Source organism: Corvus moneduloides, chromosome 23 (genome assembly GCF_009650955.1).
Source record: "Corvus moneduloides isolate bCorMon1 chromosome 23, bCorMon1.pri, whole genome shotgun sequence".
In the NCBI taxonomy this organism is placed as follows: Eukaryota; Metazoa; Chordata; class Aves; order Passeriformes; family Corvidae; genus Corvus; species Corvus moneduloides.
The window spans coordinates 6751591-6773647 of record NC_045498.1 but is presented as its reverse complement, the minus strand read 5'-3'; the positions used below and the strand labels follow the sequence as shown (position 1 = coordinate 6773647).

The following is a 22057-nucleotide window of genomic DNA, read 5'->3' as shown; positions in this document are numbered from 1 at the left end:
GCCTCTCTCGGAGACAAAGATTCCACAAGGTATCAATCCCACCTGGATGGAGGTGTGGTACAAAACACAGCCTGAAGAAATGCCATTTTACCTAAACAACCAATTCCAGCCTGGCTGGAGGGACTCAGGGCTGCGCCTCTCCCCTGTCCCTGCTGTAACAGCCTACGGAGCTCTGGAAGCTGTACCTGCTGTGCGTAGGAGATGCTGCCCATCGTACTTTGCGTCCTGCTCTGCATTCCCATGGGGTATCTCTGGGGGGTCTGTGGCCCATAGGGCTGGCCGGGGTAGCCGTGTCCTTGCTGTGGCCCCGCCTGAGGTCCCTGCTGTTGCGTGTAGGGGTTGTTCCCTCCATAGGGCTGAGGCCTCATCTTCCCCATCTGATCCATCGGGCTCGACGGCTGCAAGGCAACACGGGACACGTGAGGCACATCCACAGACACACAGGAACTGCTCCTTTCAACATCGGAGCTTCCCAAAAACCCCCGGGGAAAACTCCAACAAGTCGGCACCAAGGAGAAGCTCATCTGCCTCTTCCCAGGTGCCGGACCCCAGGTTACACTTGGAAACACAGCAGGATTCCTGCTGCCCTCCCAAACCCACCATTCCACCAAGAACAAGCCCAATGAGAGTCATTTAATGCTGACATCTCTCCTGTGGCAGGACAGGAGGAAGGGGGGAAGGATCATCAAGACAGATCAATTATCAGTGTAAGTGGCTTTTCCCCACTGTAGGTAGTATTTTAATGTCCAGATATTCCACAACAAGGTAAATTTAGGCTGAAAATTTAAATATTCACAAGAAACACTGCTTCTTTCACGTATAACAAGGTCTCCCAAAACACTACAGGCTGTTAATTTACACTTATGCATTTCAATTAATGCACATTGATGCAGTAACACTGGGCAGCGCTGCCGACATCCACAGTCTTCAAGACTGCGTTTTCATTTTTGAATATTTTTTTTTACATGTGCTTTGTGTCTGCTGCCTTTTGGAGAATAAAGAGTTTCTAAATCAAATTTATTCAGATGCACGTAAAAAAATTTGACAACCTCGAAAGTCAGGTCCCTGAGCTTTAGAGCAGAGACAATGAGATGAGTGAATAAATGCAACTTTCCTTGGACTTCTTTATCTGTGCTACCGCTGCCTGGAGCCAAGATTTAGGAATAGTCAATCGAATTTCCTGAAAACACTATAAACCTCAACACTAAACCTCAAACCAGGGCTTTTTCACCTCGGCAGTTATTCCCCCGCTAAAGAAAGGGCTGTTCTGGTGTGGTGACCTCTAAATGAATCCCAGCACAGTCCTTAACCTCCATCCCTTGGACTGAATGGGAATCCTTCCCTGAGCTCCTGGTGACCTAACTAATCCCAATTAGATGTTTTCCACAGATCACCATGACAATGGACTCTCTATTACACCATCCCTTCCTGCAACCAGCCCTGGGGTGGTGTTTGTACAGATCCACCCTCTCTTGCTGAGCTCAGGTGCTTGAGGAGTGGCACTACAGGTCTGCACAAGCACACATCACACACAGCTCAGGCTGGAAACCCCACAGAATCCCGGAGACCAGAGCAGGATTCCACTGATGTTTGCAGAATCCACCCTCTCGGGGTGGAGGGGGAAGAAGTTCTTGCAGTATGCTGCACTTGAGAAAAGCTTTCCCCAGCAGCCAGCACAGCTTGGAGCCCCAGCACACATTTGTGTGCCCAGCTGTCTGTGGAGTGTGGCTGCCAGGGAGGCTCAACCCCGAGCCAGCACCGAGCACAGGGACACCACGGGCAGCTCGTGGGGCTCTGCTGGAGCACCAGAGGCTGGGATTGAATGGAGATGGCAGGAAAAGCCCCACTGCTGGGAAAGGGAGAGGCTGCTGGCTGAACAGGGCTCTCTGAGAGAAATTTGTGTCAATACGGCACAAGCCAATGGAGAACGAAGTCCAGGTGCTCTGCTCTACCCCAGCTCAGGGCACCCATGGAATCTGCCAAGCTGGAAGGGACCCACAGGGACCCATCAGGTCCAACTCTTAGCCCTGCACAGGGCACCTCGAGTCACATCCTGTGCCTGAGAGCGTTGCCCAGAAGCTCCTGGAGCTCTGGCAGGCTGGGGAAAGCCAAGCCCTCTGCCAGCACGGCGTTTGCCATCCTGTGGAAGCTGTTCCCAGCCGACCCCGCGCATGGCACCGGAGTGACTCTCCCTGCAGAGGCGGATTTTGGACGCCCTCCCACGCTCAGCTGTGCTGGATGTTCCCATTCTCGTCCATGCTCACACCAAACCAATCCTGAACAAGTTTTACTCCACGTTTTATGTTCAAGCTATCACAGATGCTGCTGCTGGGGAGTAGCACGGGCAGAGGCTGCAGGACTCCAAGGCAGCCCCAGATCCCTGCCCTGGCAACGCCGTGCCCGGAGCCCACACCAGGCACCCACACGGGGCCTGTGCCAGCTCGGAAAAGGAGTTTCCATTCGTGGGGGCAGAAAAAAGAGATCTTTGAAGGCTCTGGTGGAACCCTCAGAGCTGCAGGGCCTCAGTCCTGAATGGAGCACCCATGTGGGGCTCCCATACACCCTAAAGGATGCAAATTGTGTTTACATCTTCCCAGCAATTGTCCCTGATGCTTCCCAAGTCTTGCCTTGTGGGTATCCCCTTGCATTACTGACATCTTCTCACTGCCCACATTATCTCCTTTGGTATGTAAAATCAGGGCCACCAGGAGCTTTGCCAGCCCCTGGCTTTTGACTTCAGCGTGCTCTCACCACCCCCAAGCACTCACATCCTTCCTTCCACCTGACAAAGTGCAACTTTGGGGTTACTGACTGAATATTTCAGCATCTTTTCCGTTCGTTACTTGCTTCCTCCTGGTTGTAACTCACCTTTGCAGCCCTCTACCAAGGGTAGCTTCTCAAATACATTCTTTTTATTTTCTTTATTTTTTTTCTAAATACACTCACACCACATGCTGCCACTCCTGCACTGATTTTCTTGTCTGTGGTCACCCACAACACCAACCATCTCTTGAGGGAGGAGAAAACAAGGTGAAGATTCACTTTTCCGTGACTCCTACAGGAAGCATGACAACTACTAAAAAACTTCCAAGAAACATTTGGAACTGTTTATGCAGCCATTTAAAAAAAAGAAAAAAAAAAAAGGAAAAAAAAAGAGAGAGAGAGAGCGAAAAGAGAAAAACCCAAAACACAAACCCCAAACATCTTTCCAGGATGTGACCAAGTCACCTTGACTGCTCAGCGTAGGAGGACACGGCGTGCCTCAAACTGCCACCCTTCCACCAGGCCCTAGCACAGAGAGGGTGCTAAAAACAAACACCAAGAGCATCTGAATTGCAGCCTTATGGATAAAATTCTATCACCAGGAGAAATGTAAACGCCAGTTAACCCCTAATGAAGGAACTATTTCAGACACACACTCCTGACTCGTAGCAAGGCTAATTTGTGCTCCCCGGAGTTGCCATGTACATCTCAAATGCTGCAATGTGTTGTTTCCTCCTTCAAAATATCCATTAATTCAGAATATCCCACACATCTCTGTTGCTGATGGGGCTTTAACTGCTCTGGACTTGGTATTGTTCCTCTGGCTCAAAGAGTCAACCATCAGGAAACTTCCTTGAATCTGCTGCCTCAAAACCCTTTCAGGGAGTTTAACTCCACATGCCTCAAGAAAAGAACAAAGATGAAATGCAGGGATTGATCCAAGGGCTCATGTGAGGATGTTGGGAGGAGCAGAGGCTGCACAGCCCCTTTGCACACCCGTGTCACACGAGATGGGCACGCTGGGAGGAAGCAAGAACATGTCAGGATAAATAAGGAAATACCAAACCCCGACTGCAAAAGGCTGGAAATTCTTCTCTGGGCTGATACATGGGAAATCCTTTCAATAGGAAACCACAGGAGTAGATTACTGTGATTACACTTCAAAAGCAAAGGCCCTGCCACAGAGAGACATAATTGAGAGAAAGTGTTGCTCCTTGATCACTGAAGTCCAGACCCCCTGCTTACACCTCCCTGCATTCACAGAAATTGCTTCTATTCTCCCCCAATCCCACTATCTCTGCTGTTGTGTAACACCAGTAAGTACCAAAACTCGGCAAAACATTGTCCTGCCACCAGTCAAACTTCCAAAAACAAAGTTGCTTGGTTTGGTGTGTAAAGAGAGTGACCATAAGCCCGTGCTCCAGAGAAACTGCGGAGCTTTTGGGGTAATTTAAGATATTTCTAGACTAAGAGTTTGTAACAGCAAGCCCAGAGTGAGCTTAAATTGCTGAGTTCAAAAGCTCTTCAAATCACTCTGCGTGATGTGAAGGGTGTCAGGCCCCTATAATGAGGCAGTGCAGTGAAACCAGCTCTTCTTCCAAACAACACCGGGGTTTTCCGTAAGAAACAAAAAAAGCTTTAAGCAGACAAGAGGATTCCAAGAACAATTCTTTTCAGATTTTGTCCGGTGGAAGAGAAATTTGGCCTCTTGAATGAATAGCTTGGTTAAATTGGAGGGGACTTGCTATTGGTCCTGTCAGGAAAATGAGTAAAGGGAAGAGGCAAATCCCACTTCGGAAGCAAGAGCCAAACCCTCCACTGCTGTACAGAAAAATGGAATTCTGACCTTCCCCATTACCTTATTACATATTTGTATTTTATTAGGCCAGAGGAAGAAAAGGAAGGAGAGTCATTCACTGAACTCTCCAGTTTCAAATCAGCGTCATTCAATTATTGGCAAACGTGGGTGTTGGCCACAACTGGTTTCTTCAGCTGCCCCCCCGAACCCCCCAAAAATAAGAAGGCCGAAAAAATACGAAAAAAGCCCTAAGCTCTCACCTTGGCTTTGAAATCTTTTCCTGACCAGCTTTATTGTCCGTTTTTTGTGATAAAAAAATAATAAAAAGCATTCCTGGCTGTTTAACCGAGAGAAGCCCTAATTGATTCCCACAGTCATTAACCTGCATTTTACCTCAGAGAGTGGTAGTTAAGGAAGTCGGCACTGCTATTTATAACTCATCTCAAATTGAGGGCAGACTGCCTAAAATCTAACACATCCCAGCTGTACTCCTGTTTGAACTGGGGCCAAGGGAATTTTTTAAAGCAATCTTGGCACTGAATGAATGACACCAACAGTATGAGCGCGTGTGGTTGTGTTGTGGTGACGTAGCGCTGGAGGTGGAAGGGGACGGGGGGGCCGCACTCCGTAATCCCTCTCCCAAGCCCAGCTCAGCCCCGAGCCGGAGCCGCCCACCCAGAACCAAACACAGGAAACGTCTTTTCCTGTGGAACGCCTTGAAGTGAGAAGCACATGGCTAATCTGCATAAAAGCAAAGCCACGCCACTCCTGCCAGGAAGGTTGTGCTCGGAATCCCTGGCCATGGAGCCGCCGCCTGCGAGGGCTTGGACCCGCGCCGGGAATCCCAGAAAGGGCCGGGAACAGATGGGAAGGACCCCGGCAGCACCAACCATTGTCTGGCTGCTGAGCACTGGTACAAAGAGGAGCCTGGAGAACCCAGAGGGAGGTGGCAGCTGCTCCCCGGCCACCTCAGTTTGGCCGGAGAACGGGGGCCACCGCAGTGAGGTGGAAGTGGCCAGGCTGAGACGATGCTGAGCAGTACCAATGGTGGTTAACACATCCCACAGGCTCAGGGACAAACTGCTCACCTCCGCCAGCCTGGATCCCCAGGGGATCTCACTGGAGTGAAGCACATGGGTCTTGCGAAGAGGGACCAGGGATTCAACCTCCCACCTTTAAGCCTTTGTCCTAAACCAAACCCCTGCCCTATTTCCACGTTCCAAGGGCACTGTGAGAGTTGTGCTGCCTGCAGCACCAAGGCACCAAAGCCCTGAGCACGACAAACCCCATTTCCCATGTGATGTTGGGTGTGATGGTACCAGCTCACAAAGCACAGGGCTCATGAACAAGTGTGAAACACAGGGAGGCATTGCCCAAAGCTGGCATGAGGCCCTGGGGATCCACCAAAACCAGCCAGGCTGTAGTGATTCCACAGCTGAGAGCAGCAGCTCCTCTGCTGTGACAACACCACAACCGTGGCTGATCCACACCACCACCAAAAGCGGAACTAATGGGGACTGGGGACACAGCAGCACCCAATGGGCAACACGAGAGGCTCCAGCAAACCCAGTCTGAGCTGGTCACTCGCGTTTGCACATCACGCACTCTCACACGCATCTGTGTCTCCCAAAACTCCACACACTCCCACTCCTGCACAACTGGAAGAATGATCACAAAGCAACAACTGCCCTCATTCAGGAGCAAACACTGCTCACCCTCCAGTGGGGAACTCTTTCATCTGATCTATTTAAGGTGTAACCGGCTGTGCTGAGGTCAACACCCCAGCCTGAACTCGCTGCCTTTTATAGCCCGGGTCATGCTCCGATGTCTCTCTTCCCATGGTGGTCTGCTTTTAAAGAGGGACAGAGGAGGTTCAGGGGAAGCTGAAGTTAAAATAAAGACCCTCCTGCAGGACATGAAGATGCCCCCAGAAGGAAACACCTTGAAAACCCCATGGTAATAAACACTCCATGAGGTGTATATCCACCACCTCACCAGGACAGTTTAAACAACAAGCCTGCTTCTCTGACAACATCATCACAGAAATGCACAGTTCCTTTTTTGCTTTTCCCCTCCCTTTTAAAACTTGAGAAATCCATCGACTTCCTTCAGTCTCTCAGCACAATCAGGGCAGAACACCGAGCCCATGCTGGCCCTGCTCAGGTGCCACCAGGGACTCTCCTTGCCTTCCCCCCAGGGCAGCCCCATCACTTTGGGAACCCCACTCCATTCAGGAAGCAGGCGGGGGTGCTCTGACTCACACCCATAAGCTTGGAGTGCCAAAACCTCACTTCTGGAATACAGTACACGGTTACAAATGCTCACTCCTTGGAAACGTGCAGGACAAATCCATTTTCACATAAGCTACAGAAAAATAAAACTCCTCCCCTCGCCCCCACAAATCCCAGAATCTAACTTGGATTTGGACACGTAACCAGGAGGTGATGTATCATCATCTCATTATCAATGGCCGATGCAGATTAAAGTCTGGCTGCCAAAACAAATGACCTCTGCTCCACAGTTTCAGTTCTGCAACCAGAAAGAGATTGGTTTTTCTTCTGATTTTTTCCAGTAGGTCAGAGTTTGACCCAAGACACTTTCTATTCCTCTAAACCTCTGCTAACGCCCCAACCTCGGAACAAGCTCATGACACCAACACAGAAGGAGAACAGGACTCTTTCTGCATTACTTCAGTCACCTGCTTCTATCTGAAGCTCCTGCAAGCCTAAAATCTGCCCTGCTCAATGTTTATCCCCTCCTTGATCATTTATTACATCACTTTCTTTGGGGAGATCTGCTGTCAATCCAGATCCTGAGTTGTACCAGTGGAAGGAAGACGAGTGAGTTTCTCCCAGCAGCCATCCTGTGACCTGTATCTCCCTGCTAAACACAATCCAGTAATTACCCATTAACGTTTCTCAGCAAGAGCCCAGTCCACACATCTCAGAGGACTTTCCAAAGCGCAGCTCTTACTAATATTCTTCTAATTGATTAAAACTGACCAGAGTTTTGATTACAGGATGTATCATTATGGAACATCTTATTCCTGAAAGAAGTCAATCAGCAGAAGGTGATGTAGTGGGGAAGTGAAATGAGAGTCACCCCTCAAAGCCCCACTGGAAATAACCCGACAGCAGCACAGTGTTCATGCCCAAGTACAGCAGAGTTGGTGTTATTTTTTATTTTATTAAAAACTGGAGGGTGGGAAGGTGCCAAGCCTGCAACAAGCACCACGATGGTTCCTCAGGGACACCTCTCCTGTCTGCAGGCTCAGAGCACATCCCTGTGGAAACAGCACAAGGGATCCCCCACCACCTGAAAATCAGGCAACAACCAGAGGACTCATTCCCTTTCCCTCCATCTCAACTACTTACACCATGGCAGGACATTCTGACAAACACCATTTACTGACTTAAATGCAGTCAAAATTAACAAAGGATTAAGATTCCTGTACAATAGCTGATGACCAGTGAAATTTTCAGGCATTTCCTGGGCAGTCAAGGTCAGATGACGCAGTTTGTTATTCACACTGTGAGATCCCTGTATGATTTCTATATAATTTCTCCAATAATTCCTACTTACATTTAAAATTTCCTTCTATACAAAGAACTAGGTAACTAGCTATCTATCCCTCACTCTCAGACTTCAATTCACTTTACAAGCACATTATCCAACCAGCTCGCCCCAGGATTCCCCAAGTGCCACTGCTGACTCCTCCCAAAAATCCAAGCAACACCAAGATGTGAAGAAAACTGCGCCTGAGCTCCATGGGAGATGATCCCAAGGAACATGTGATCGTTGTAATGAGGTGCTGCTCCTTTTAAGATGGAAAGAAACTTCCTTCCTGAATATTAAATCAGGCTTTAAGTTTAGCCAACCTCCTGCTTCTGCTCTAATGAACTGGAGGCAAGTCAACAAAAAGACGCTCAAATGTCTCATTACGGCACTCCCGTTCCAGCCCGTTCCACACTGGAAGGAGCAACTGAGCTCGTGTTGTACCACAGGAATGGGACTGGGCCAAGAGCAAGCCATAAAAAAAGCAGGAGGAGGAAGGGCTAGGATGGAGGAGCAGAATTACACTCAGTGTCACCACTGCTTAAGTGATCTCACTCCAAGGAGTACGAGAGCAGCTGTTCCACATCACCAGTGAGTCCCAAAATATTTGCTCCAAACAGCGCTGAAAACCTGAAAGGGCTCCAGATGCCCCATAAATACATTCAGACAATGCAACCTGTGGCAGACTTCAGTCATCCAGCTAATTCCCTGTAACCCCTGCTTCCTTTAAAACAAGCCCTGCTGATCTCACGGACAGATGTCTTTTGCTACTGAACACAAGGGATGTTTTCCAAAATCGGACGTCTGAAGGAAGAGCCAATGCAAGGGCTCACTGGAGTTTACTTTCTAGAATAAAGGTTGTTTTATCAATTCATTAAAAGCCTTTTCTGCACAGAAATCTGAGGGTGCTCGTGCACACTCCAGAGTTGATAAGACACCTCCAGCACAGCCTCCTGGGTTCCTTTCTAAGAACACGTTCCCGGTAAATCTTCATCTGTAAAATGCAGCAACACAGGTTTCTACCCACTGTCTGAAAGCTCTGTATTTGAATATCTCATCACTTTGCAAATTCATCTCATTTTACACCAGAATAAACAGTGGCTGAACAGACTCAACTGGACAGGCAAACTCCCATGACCCCTTCCCATGCTGGGATCGGCATTCCCAGGGAGCCCCCGGGATCAGCTCGGGGCTCTGAATGACCCCAGATCCCCACAGCCCCACCTCTCCTACCACACACAGCACCAGGAGGGAGGAGGACACGGCCACACTCGTCCTTGGAGAGCTGCAGCTCTCGGAGGTGCCTCATCCCAGAGCTCCCTCTCATCCAGGGTTTCCACAGGAGCTGCGTGTGGGGGCCTGCAGCTGCTCCAAGCCATGTCTCAGCATTACACAGCCTCTCCCCTGCTCCTGCAGAATGACTGAATTTATCTAAAACTGTGCATTATGGAAGATCAAAATCATCCAAGAAGTCTGAGGTTGGGGATGAATCTGTGGAGGAAAGGCAATCCCAGGTTATGCCAACACAAACCCCTGTGCTCCATCACATCCTCGCCTCCCACAGCTCGGACTCAAACTCACAGCTCCACAGTGGACATCACCCCTGCCTTGGGATGGGGTAACGTGGGTCAGGCAGCTCTAAGAGCCCCAAGACACAGCCCTATCCCAGCCAGGAGCTTAGGATAAGCATCACTGGTTACTCCAGGAGTCCCTCAGGTACAGGAGCTGTCACTGCACACTGTGCGTGGCACCGGCACCAGCCCCAGCGTCACCTCGTTGGGAAGCAACCTAGTAAATCCCAAACCCCCTCTCATCCCTCCTGACCCTGCTGTGTTTTGTATCCAGCACAAAACAAGGTAGCAAAGCTTTGTTTTGCTAATAGGAAACAGAAAAGTTACTTTATTTCCCTTGTCATTACAGCAGCTGACAAATTTGGGTGCTATTTTTACGGATTTTATTGAGCCTTCTCTTATTTTAGCCTTAAAATTCAACCTTCAAGCCTCCCCTTCAGTTCCACGGAACCAAAAATATTTAAAATTGCAGTAATGACAAGTTACCATCTGCATTTACTGAGGACGGGCTCGGCAACTTTACAGCAAAGCCACAACCAATCTCCAGTATTTACACCCAGACGAGCTATTTGCATCCAGCAAAGCAGGGCTGTCGTGCCTGCCTTGGGAAGAGGGGGCTGGGGGAGATGGAAAGTCTACGTGGGCAAGAAACTCGGAGCTGCAGCCAAGGCAGCTCCAGACAGCAGGGAAGACACTCCTGGAGCCTTCACCAAGCCAAGGCCGCCGTGATTCAGGTTCACTACAGACATCCTGAGTGACGCAAGGTCCTTGTCACTTAAAAATACTAATTACCTTTTCTGAAAAGCCCACCAGGCCTTGCTCACAGTGATTTCTGAAGCCTGAGTCTGTTGCCCCACACTCATATCTGTCCTTGGGCTTTTATTTCATCTCCGTCCAGAAAAATCCAGATTTCTTTCCAGGCAGAACGAACAACGTGGGGAGTTGCTTAGCGAGTTAAGAGGAGCGTGTGCTGGCAGCTGGGGAGAAGATACAAGAACTCCCAACTGTGCCAATGCCATGGGGGGAGGAGGAACAGCCAACGCTGCAAAGTCTTCACTGGTTCCAGGAACAGGTATAACAAGAAACTGTAAGACAACTCATACGAGGAAAGGAAGATGAGACATGACTGCACCTTGACAGCAGTGACAACTCTGAGCAGTTTATTGCCATTTACAGAGTGATCAGACGTAAAGCTCACCTTAACTCCTTCTCCCCACTCTGCGGGAGCAGCGCCGTGGCCTTGGCACAGTGCACTTCCAACACACTCCACATTCATCACTAAAGCCAGTAAATCCATGCTCTGAGGCTCAGCAGCAAATTACACCTGGCTCTCCTGGTACAACACCCTGGCAGAGTTATTCACCTGAGCGTGGGGCAGCAGATTTAGCACCTCACTCCAAGGAGAAGGCAGGGAAGGGTTAAGGGCCAGAACACAGCTGAAAACCAAGGAGCACTCGATTGCTCTGGGATGTTTCATACAACACTAATCACTTCATCTGATTTTAATTCCTGACACCAAATCAGCATATAGCTTTTCAAAGGAAATCTTGTCCCAGATTGCAAGGTAATCAATCACAATTAACGTGGAAAGCAGCTTTTTGCAATGCCATCATGGCCTGTGAACTGAGCAGGAAGGACAGGGAAGGGGTTCAGAAATATCTTTCAAGTACAGGCAGACAGGATAATTTGGGATAGGATCAGTCTGTCAGTGTCTCCTGAACATCCAAGAGCAGACAGCAGCCAGTCAGGGTTCTTGCTTCTCTGGAGCATGAGCTGAGCAAGAGTGGGTTTTATGCCAACACTCTCGCTCTCCCCGAAAGTCCCTTCCCCACCAATGTGCCCTGTTCTAGGGGAGCCACATTCTCCCCACAGGCTGCTGAAAACCACATTTCCATCAAGACAACTTTTCCTTAAACCAGAGAAAACTGTCAAGGGGATGGTGCCAGTGACAGGACAAGGAGCAATGGCCATAAAATAAAACACGAGTTCCACCCCAACATGAGGAAGAGCTTCTTTCCATGAGGGGGGCAGAGCCCTGGAACAGCTGCCCAGGGAGGGCTGGAGTCTCCCTCTGTGGGGACATCCCAAACCCACCCTGTGTCACCTGCTCTGGGCGACCCTGCCTGGGCAGGGGGTTGAACTGGGACATCTCCAGAGGCCCCTTCCAAGCTGTGATCCTGTGAAAACTGTTCTAGGTGTAACCCCATGCCCAGAGAGAAGTTCTGATCAGGCAGTGAGGGCATTAACCTGGATTCTGAGCTACAGTTTTGAGCGCCTCTCTGCCACTTGCAGGGTGCAGAGCCAGGGAAAGGCTTCCAAAACATGGAAAACTCCTTGTTCAAGCCTCGCTGGTCTGCCACAATAACTGAAAGACTTTGAGACACTTTGATACTTAAATGCCTCCTATCAAAACACTGTCCAATTATCCACGTATAATTAAAAAAAAATAACTAATGTTCAACTCGGCCGTACACAGCAGCTGCCCCGAGTCCTTCCCAGGAGGTCCAAAGCACTGCAATCACCACAAGTGCCCAACAGAACAGTAAGTAAATGAGTTTGGGGTTTTTTATAATAAAAAAATAAAACCCCCCACCCACGCAGTCCGAGGGGCAGGAGTGCAGGACTCCTGAGAACATCGAGACAACACGTGCAGCCACAGCACATAAAAAAGGCAGTTTCTGGAACACATGATCACACTCGGTAAACTGGCCTTGAATGGGAAGTCTTTTCCTTGATTAGCCATGCAAGCCCCAAAGTCAAAGATAATCTAAAGAGAAAAGAAAATCAAGTTTTAACTAATTCACTTTCACCGTTCCAATGGATCTCCTGCACGGAGGTAAGAACTTTTGTTCAAAGCCTTCCACAAGGGCTGAGGGGAGACCACCTCCAGCCTGGCACTGGTTTAATTATTTACACAGAGTTAATGAGTACCAGACTCTCCTCCTAAACTTGCGCAGGGTGCATAGTCCTACACTCATTTGGACTTTAAATCCATCACCAGACTGTTCTGAAGTACAAAGCTCCAAACAAGCCTCCAGGAAGGATCCCACAGAGAGCAGAGTGAGCCCGAGACCCTGGCAGAGTTCAGGTGGCAAAGCAGGACAGTCCAACCCCTCCAACACAATTCCCACAGCAACCTGGAAGCAAAGGGAGACATTTTGCAACGTAACCAGGGATTTTATCTCAAGGAAACAGGGGCCAGGCACAAAGCCACGCATTTAAGAGCGGGTTACTGTGCACTTTTGCCTCTGCTCTCCACACCTGGAGAGACCAGGACAAGAGACATTCAATTAACATGATTTGAGTTGGACTATTTCCCCTAATGTCCAGTGCTCCAGGCAGCCGAGCGCTGAGACACGGAGGCAGCTCCCCCGTGTTTGTGTGGCCTGTGCCCAGGTGTAGCTGACCCTGCCCTGGAGCAGGACACGGGGGCTTGGTGACCTTCCCAACTCACCTCCAGATCTCTGTTCAACACAGAGAACATCATCACCAAACAGAAAACGCAGGCAAGGAACCGACAGCAAGATCTGCCAGGCAGCACAGCCCACACTGCACGTTCTCCTCACCAAAATGATCAAATTCAACGCTGAAACCCAAACCAGAATGGCCATTTCCAGAGCAGGTCCCTCCCCTCTCCTGTGCCTCATGTCCACAGAGCTGGGTGAGCAGGTACAAACCCCCTGCTCGCTCCCAGAGCCCCCGGCTGGCCCGAGGTGCAGCTGGAGCTGTGGCCTGGGCCCAGGTTTTCAAACATTCCTGCTGGTTGTTCACAGGCAGGGTGCCAGGACGTGCTGACATCAGAAGGGAAATGGTAATTTTCAGGGTTTCTCTTAGTCAAACCTGAATGAAATTTCACAAGTGAGTGGAGGGGGGGAAAGTACTTCTTTAACCCATTCATCCTCCACGGGGGGGAAATTCCAGAGCCCTCCCAACTTCAAGAATTTCTCTTTGAGAAAAGAGTCTCAGAATCTCTCAGGATGGAAAGTCGTAAGCGGCAGGAAGGGCCACCTTTGGCCTCAGCCGCTGAAACGCTGCCTCCTCCCAGCCACATCCAGGACATCCCCATCACATCCCACCAAAACAAAATCACCTTTGGTCCCCTCTGGCTCCCCACATGGCCAAGCACCCACAAAACCAGCACAAGGAGCAGGCTCTGCTCCACCAGCTGCATCAGGGCTCCCAAAAACGACTGCCTGCGTCTAACCCGGAGCTTCTTGGACCAATTTAGGCTTAACGTTAATTATCCAGGAGAGAGAGGAAGTTACTCAAAAAAAAAAAAAAAAAAAAGAAAAAGAAAGAAAGTTAATAGCAATTGAATTTGTCCTTGAGAGTGTTTCAATTACCAGAGCTGGCTTAAGGAAATAATGACATGCTGGTTATCACATGAAATGCCAACAACTGTAATGGAGCAGCAGTTTTTTTGGAGGTATTTACACAAACTGATTTTTCACCGGAATTTCATAGGAATTAAGACAAACACACTATCTCCACTCCCTCACCCTCTCATAAAGATATTTCTTTGCCATATTAACTGAATTAACCAATCCCTTTATTTGATCCTACACGCTTTTGTCCCTTTTTTCTCCCAGAAAAATAAAAAGAACATGATTAGAAGTTAGACTCCAGCTACATTTTACTCTGAACATCTTGAGCAAAAAAAATATTTGCTGAGAAATTCCAAAGCAACTTTTATTAAGTTTACCTGTCATTATGCAGCATCCTTTACAGTTCACTACAGAGAACTCATGCCCACGTTGTGTAAATACTCGCTGAGCTGTCACTTACAACTCAGAAATACTCCAGAAAGACACTGTGGCAAACCTGGAAATGCTCTTCTTGATGTAGAGCAAAAACCCCCAGAACTGCTCAAGCTGCAGGACTGAACTGCTGAGCAGGTGCACGAAGAGTCAGGAATGGGAACCCCTCCGTCACCCATGTGCCAATCCATGATTAATCCATGTCTGATCAGGACATGAACTGGTAAAATACGTACAGGAGCTCAGTCCTGGGAGAAGCAGCTCCTCCTGTTCCAGGCCTGGGCGCTGCTTTAAGCACAGAGCTCCGTTAAAAGGGTCTCGACCCCTTCAGCTGAAGCCAGGGAGGGAAGCTGGTGTCACACACAGGATGAGCCTCAGAGGATCCAGATTCCACTCCCCACCCTTCCCGGCCCTGGCGCCTCAGCTCTTCCCAAAGTTCCCACAGCAGCATCTCAGCTGCTGAGGAACAGTCACTGTGGGAATTCAGACCCCACGTTCCACCCCTGCTTAAGAGGGAGAAACAAAAGGCTGCCTGAAACCCAGCTCCGACAGAGCTTCAGCCCTAAAGAGCCCTAAGCAGCATCTCCAGACGGCAGAGAGGATGTTCAGTTTGGGACTGGAATTTTCCTGGACTCGAATGATGGGCACAGGGTGGTTCTCCTGAGCCCCAAAAAAGGACACATGGTTTATCTCCAGGAGAGGAACTCCCCTCCCCTTCCAGTGGAACCAAGCAGGCAGCAGCTCCCCTGGTGCCACCCTGGAGCTGGCGGGCAGGAGGGACCCGAACACAGCCCAAGCAGTTCTGTTCCAATGTGCCAAAAAAACAGCTTTTTTCTTCCCATCCCACCTGTCACTCACTTCCAGCTGGAGATTTATGGCTCTGGCTAACAGACATCCAGTCCAGTTTTCCCACTGCCCGTGTATAAATTAAAGACTGAACTTTTTGCAGTCAGCACACAACAAAAAAGAACTTTTGCAGGACTTCTCAAAAACATTTTTTTTCCCAGCAGGAAAGTATCCTTCCTTTCTCTCCCACCAGAACAAAAGGGGAAATACTGTTTTCCACCCTTACTGATGGTTTAAAGACCATTCCAGAGGGAAAAAGCAAGAGGATAAACATTGACAAGCTTATCTTTTCCATCCCCCCCAAACCACATTTGCTGCTGCTGCTCCTTGAGAGTTTCCAGCATTCCTGGCAGGAATTGGGCAATGGCACTGCTGGCAAGCTTTTCCCCAGAGCAATCCATCACACAGGAGTCGCAATTCAAAGAAGAAATCAGACTCACTAGCCCAAGAATTTTAAATACACAGTGTAAGAACTGGAAAGGGCATTTTCTCCTCTAATATTTTAATTATCCAGAGCACAGATGCAGAGGGTAAAAGCTGGACTTCCAGTTGGTGGCGTTCCTTTGAAAAGAGTAAGGGAGAAAAGAGGTGGAAAAGTTGTGTATGAGGTAACAGATAAAACCAACAGCTGCACTATTAAGCCTAATTTTAGACATTATTTTCTCTCTGAAGGAAAGCTGCTGGGATTTTTAATACAGCCCTCATGGAACGTGTGATACGTCTGTAACACAGGAATCACTGACCAGAGCCTTCAAATGAGGCAACAGAAAAGACCCAAAGCATTATGAACACACCAAGCCTGTACAAAGAGCTTTGTAACAGAGCATCTGACTGTCCTGCCTTCCCCCACCCCAGTTTCTAGTATTATTTAAGAGCAGGGAAGAAGTTCTGCCTGCTTGTTGAGGGAAAACAGAAAGTTTTCCTGTTTTCAGAAACAGGACACAGAAGTTGTAGCAGGTAAAAGGAATAAAACTGGACCGTTTCAGGAAACTACTAAGTATTCTAGCCCCCCAAAAAAGGCCCGAAAGTCAAACATAAAACCTTTCACAAACCAAAGTTCTGTCTTGCAACCAACAACATGGCTACAAGAGAGACACCATAGGGAGAAATCCTCCCCTAGCCCAGAAAACAAATAAGGATTCATAGGGCAATTTAATTAAACTTCATTGAAAACTGTAGGCAAGCCTTGCTGACCTCACGTCACCACAACACTGAAGAGGTTTGTCCCAGGTTTCCCAGTAAACTGGTGGTGATAAGGGCAGGGAAAAGTAAAAGCTCCAGCTGAGAGTGAGGATTGAGTTTTACTGTCCTGTATCCCACACACATCCTGCCTGGAAACACTGGACACCTCCAAACTGGGCATCAGGGAGATGGTAGTGCAGAAAATGAGAGATTTTAAGAGAATCAGGCAACTCCTGGCTTACTTCAGACTGTTTAAAAAAGATGAAGCAGCAAAACCTCCAGTGTCCACACCAGAATTAACAAGATTTTACCAACAAAATCCAAGTAGCACAATTTTCCTGCTTTTTCTAAGACAGCCAAGTCCTAAAATCGCTCATTCAGAGAAAGGAGATGCACCACTCTCCTTTTTGTTGGAAAGCTCCAGTGCACAACGCACAACTCGAGGGCTCCTGACATTACAATCCAAAGCAAGGAAAAACCACGAGCCAAGAGGAGCCAGGTCCCAATTTCCCATTCCAAGGCATCGCAGCTCACTGGCAGCACAGTGCCTTTTGGTGCCAATTTAGCTTAAAAACCATATTTCCAACAACGTTTTTCATGCCTCACTCGCTACTAAAGTCGGAATCAAAGTCAACAAAAAATAGCTATTGTATGGCAACAGGCCCAAAAGCTTTTTTTTTTAATTAACATATAATTTTTAAACTGCTTTCACTGAACTTAGAACAGAGGCCTTGAGATGCCGGGGCACCTATGGGGAGGTTATCCAAGATGTCAATGTTTAATGTGATCCAAAGAGTTCTCCCATTACAGGAGACACTTTGTTGTAGCCAAAGCCTGAGAAATGCCCATCTATTAAAGGCAGGGAAGTCCTTTCTCCCAAGCAGTTTCCTTTAAATCCCAAGACCCTGGGAAAACTGGTGTATTACTAAGAGCTGCTCCATGCTCCGAGGGGAAGCAGGTGGAAACAAATCCATGGGAGAGCTGGAAAAACTGAAATCCAGGATCCCTGGCCTAGCTTCTTACAAGCCATTCCCACAGCAAACCATGGATTTCTCATCCCACACACCACAAATCAGCCATCCTGATCTCCTGATCCTGCTCTGTGTTCGCCAGCTAGAAAGATCATCTGGGAAAAACGCAAAGTCCCCAAAACCACAGAGCATCCTTGTCTTCCCTGGGCTCCCACTCAGCACCTCCTCCCTCGGACCGGCTGCGGGTGAAGCGTCCATCAGGGTTACACACAGGAGCCACCCCTGTGTAACTCTGTGGTGTGACTACACACTCCTCTCACTGCAGGGAACATTCCACCCAAACAACTTTCACGCCAGAAATTACGTGGCCTTTCCTGATGAGCAAAGTGACGAAACCCTCATGACGGCATCACTCAGAATTCCTGAAGAGTACCAGGGGTCAAAGGCACCATCCTGCTCCTCATCCCCAAACTCGGGTCCCGTGACTCCCAGGATACCCAAGTGTGCTCTTCCCACATCCTCTTCTCCCGGCCTGCACCAGGAGATGTTCCCTGGGAGGTTTCTCTCAGGTGAGTCGCCCTCTGCTCTGCTCTCCCAGAGTTTCTCAGGAGTTGGGTGGGAAGTACCCGCTCTGCTCATCGCTGTGCAAGACAAAGAGAAGACACAAAGCTTTAAATTCTCCTAATCCAGGGAATTTAGAAGTACACAGCACAGGAGGCTGTAATTCAGGGCTGGAGTACTATAACTAATCAATATTTACTTGTGGGCAGCACAGATGACACGTGGAAGCTTTTTTCATTAGATACGTCTGCTCTTTTCTTTTTCCGGCAGAAAAAAGGAATTGTCAGTTTAAGTCCAATAATCCTTGGCACAAAAAGGACTGGGGGAAAGTCACTTGGGGTTTGGGATGAAGGAGTTGCTGGTTTACCTTTTACATTCAATGTTTGTCCTTCCTCAAGTCCAACTAATTCTCAGAACAACTATTCATTAATAATTCCAGTTTATGGGACTACTTACTCAGGTATTCTTAATTCACTGTGTCAACAGCTCGTGGAATTAAGTGAAATTCATTTTCCAAGACAAAATAAGCTCCTTTTACAAATTTGTACCAGCGCACTGACAGAAGTGAACTGCAGGGAAACACCTGAGAAGTTCAACCTGACTCCATCTTTTAGTACACATTTTATCTAAATTGAGATTTCTCAGGATATACAAAGTAAGCACTTTGTACTTGCATCCATGGAACACAGGAACATATTCCCAAGCAGCTGAAACCTTCCCTCAGGATGCTCCAACACTCACTAGCAGTCACCACTGGACGTTTGATGGCCCCAGCAGAGCGGATCTGCTCTCTGGGAGAGCAGAATTCCAACCTGACAGAAAAGCCAATCCAGCCATTCCAGGTGCTGCAGCAGAGGGTGCCTTCGGTAATCAAGGCACAAACAGCTGAGAAGTTTTCAGATCAGTGCAGAAGTCCTGAGCAAGAAGGGAAGCTCTGGAGGCTGCAGGTCACCCTACGTGGTATCAAATGTCTCCAACCCCGGCCTGAAGTTGGGGCAAGGTACACAGAATGAAAAGGGAAGTTTAGTCCTGCACGAGGACACCACAGGCCTTGGAGATGCAAGTCTGAGCACAGAAGGGAACCTGGTTTTAATCAAGGCTTTCAGATAAAGATACCAGCACATCTTCTCCCTGTATCTAAAATGTCTGATGCTGTACTGCTTTCTTCTCTGCACGTTTCCCGGCCATTCCTATTCCAGTAAAGAGGGAATTCTACACGTACAACAATAAAGACAATCCTTAGGCTTGCTGTTCCTAGTTTCACTCCTCAGAAGAGCGAAGAGTTGTGACATTGCTGAGCCCGACCACAACCAGCACCTGAACGTCTTTAGGAAGTGCCTGTATTTATGGGGGGGAAGGAAACATCAGTTCTCACTCAAAATAAGTCAAAACGTGCCCTAAGACACACAGCTGGAGGCTCCTGTCCTGTATCACAGTTCTGTTGACTGTAAATTGGTAGTTCTTGGTAACTGACCAATTTCAGCATTTTGGCCACAAGTTTGGTTCTGATTGTTTGGTTGTTTGGGGATTTTTTTCCTTCTTCAGCCTGTAAGACACCCCAGAACCCCCCACATGCTCCCATCTAATAAAGAACCCAAACAGCCCCAGTTTTGAAAAGGGCCAAAACCAGGCAGGAACAAATGCATCCTCAGACCCATCAAAGAAATCATTTATACCAAGGGGAAAGTCACATAACCAAAATAAACAGCAAGCCCATTGTGCGAAGCAGCCCTGCCACCGTTCCGACAACACAGACTCTATTCCAGGCTGAACCCAACATCACAAGGAAAATAAACCCAAGGTACAAACAAAGTGCCCTCGCCTCCCGTTCGGTCCGGGGCACGGGGCAGAGGGATGCGGGGCTCAAGGTCACGCCGGGGGGATGCGGAGAGGGGCGCGGGGCTGCCCCGTCCCGGGGCTGGCGGAGGAGGCGAGTGTGGAAGTTTATGAGCTCATCAGGATGGTTGTACCATTACATCAGAGGCAATTATAAATGGCCAAGAGCAGGGGATGGGGAGCCAATCAGATCACAGATGGGATGTCAACCTAAGACCAACTGTCTCCTGGCTTTGACAGAAGGATTTTACCTCCATAATTCAAATCCCAAACCCAAGCGATCCGCACTCGCTGCTCCCATCGCCCAGCTCCCCGCCAGCGCTCCCGCCCCGGCCCGCGGCCCCTCCGCCCGCCCCGCGGGCCCCGCGGCCCCGCCGGCCCCTCGCAGCCCTGCCCGCTCCGCCGGACCCCGCCGCGGGACCCCCCCGGGGGGGCGCCGGGGGTCGCGGGGCCGCGGGAAGGCGGCGGCGCTGCCGGGGCCACGCGTTTGTCCCGGGCGCGCCCTTCGCCGCCCCGGCCCCCGCGCCCGGCCCGGCCGGGCCCTCGCCGCCCGCCCCGACCCGCGGCCCCCCGGCAGAGCCCCCCGGGGCGGCGGGGAGCCCGGCGGCGGCGGCCTGGGAGCCCCGCACAAAGGCCGGGGAGGAGGAGGAAGGGAAGGCGGCGAGGCAGCCATTTTAGAGCGAGCGAGCAGCACAGACAATGGCAGCGCCCGGCAGCGCCGGCCCGGCGGGGGGAACCCGCGGGAGAGCCGCCGCCGCCACCCCGAGCCCCGCGCCCCCCGCCCGGCCCCGTGCCCGGACCGTCCCCCCCCCCGCCCGCCCGCCCCGCGCGGCCCGGCCGGTACCTGCTGGCTCCTGCCGAGGCTCTGTCCCCCGCCGCCGCTGCTCCCGGGGCTCATGGGCGCGTGGTGGCTCCTCGGCGGGGCCCCGCCGGCCGCTGCCCAGCCCTGGCCGCTGCCCCCGCCGTACTGCGAGACCATGTCGGCGGCGCCCTTGGCGGCGGCCGCCCCGTCCTGCGGCCCGGCGCTATAGTCGCCCCCGGGGTACCCCTGGTAGGCGCGGGCGGAGCTGGGGGAGGTGAGGAGCTGGTTCAGGGTGGGGGTGGCCGTGGGCTGCGGGGTGGTGCCCCCTCCTCCCGCGCCGCCGGCGGCCGAGGGACCCATGACCCCGAAGCGCTGCTGCTGCTGTTGGAAGGCGGCGGCGGCGGCGGCCGCGGGGGACTTGGCGGCCGGCGGCGCGGAGCCCCGGGGGGAGCCCAGGGCGTAGGCCTGGGGGGGAGGCGGGTAGGAGCCGGCGCTGCGCCCGGCCGCGTAGTAGGAGTTGTACTGGTGGTTGGGGAAGCCGTGCTCGGCCCCGGCGCCGTGCGAGTTCTGCGGAGGGGGCGGCCCCGCGGGGGCTCCCGCCGGCCCCGGGTAGTTCTGCTCCAGGCCCCCGCTCTGCAGCGCTGCCATGCCAGGGCTTTGTTGTCCGCCATGTTGGTGGAAGGCAGCGGCGGCGCCCCGGCCGTAGGGCTGCCCGAAGCCGTAGGCTGGCGGGGGCAAGGCGGCCGGGTGGGAAGGGGGCGGCTGCTGCTGCTGCGGCGGCGGCGGCTGCGGCGCCCCCACCCCGTCGCTGCCGCCGCCGCCGCCACCGGGCGGCTCCGGGAGGTTATTGTTCAGGGTGGCGGCGGCGGCGGGCCTGGGGCCCGGGTTCCCGTTCGAGCTCTTCAGGTCGGACTCGGCCCCTGCGCCCCCTCCGTTGCTCTCGGCCCCGTCCTGCAGCTCCTTCCCCGACGGGCCCTCGCTCTCCGCCTGCTTCTCGCCGCGCTCCGCCGCCGCCGCCTCACCCCCCGCCTCCTCCGGGGGACAATCCCGCTGCTGCGCCTCCGCTTTCTTCAGCTCGGATGGAGCCGGGGCGCCCAGGCTGCTGGCGGCGGCGGGGGCGACCTGAGCAGCCATGATCCCCCCCCTCCCCACCCGGCCACCCCCCCGGACCGGTCCCCCCGAGCTGCTCCCTGCCTGGCCGGCCGGCGTGAGGCCTCGCTGCTCTGCTCTCCCCGCTCAGGCGGCGGCGGGCGGCTCTTCAGGGCAGCGGGGGCTCATTCCCCCCCGGCCTGCTCGGCGAGGCGGGGAGGGCTCCGCTGGGCTGGGCTTCCCGGGGCCTGGCCCCGCTGTACCTCCTCGGTTGCAGCCGGCGGAGAAAGGGGAGGAGGAGGGAGTGGGGGGGAAGGAGGAGGAAA

General features: G+C 51.4%; 1 protein-coding gene across 2 annotated transcripts in view; it reads right to left on the bottom strand.

The window, feature by feature from the left end:
• The window catches only part of ARID1A (AT-rich interaction domain 1A), a 55173-nt gene extending 33116 nt beyond the window's left edge, over window positions 1-22057 (bottom strand). The window contains exons 1-2 of one of the 2 annotated variants that reach the window (XM_032132136.1): window positions 20685-22057; window positions 186-398 (exon numbers count right to left, since the gene is read on the bottom strand). In XM_032132136.1, the coding sequence (XP_031988027.1) occupies window positions 186-398; window positions 20685-21776 (1305 nt within the window). In that variant the 5' untranslated portion in view covers window positions 21777-22057. The remainder of the gene's footprint in view (window positions 1-185; window positions 399-20684) is intronic. The other variant, XM_032132135.1, reaches the window with a different exon arrangement.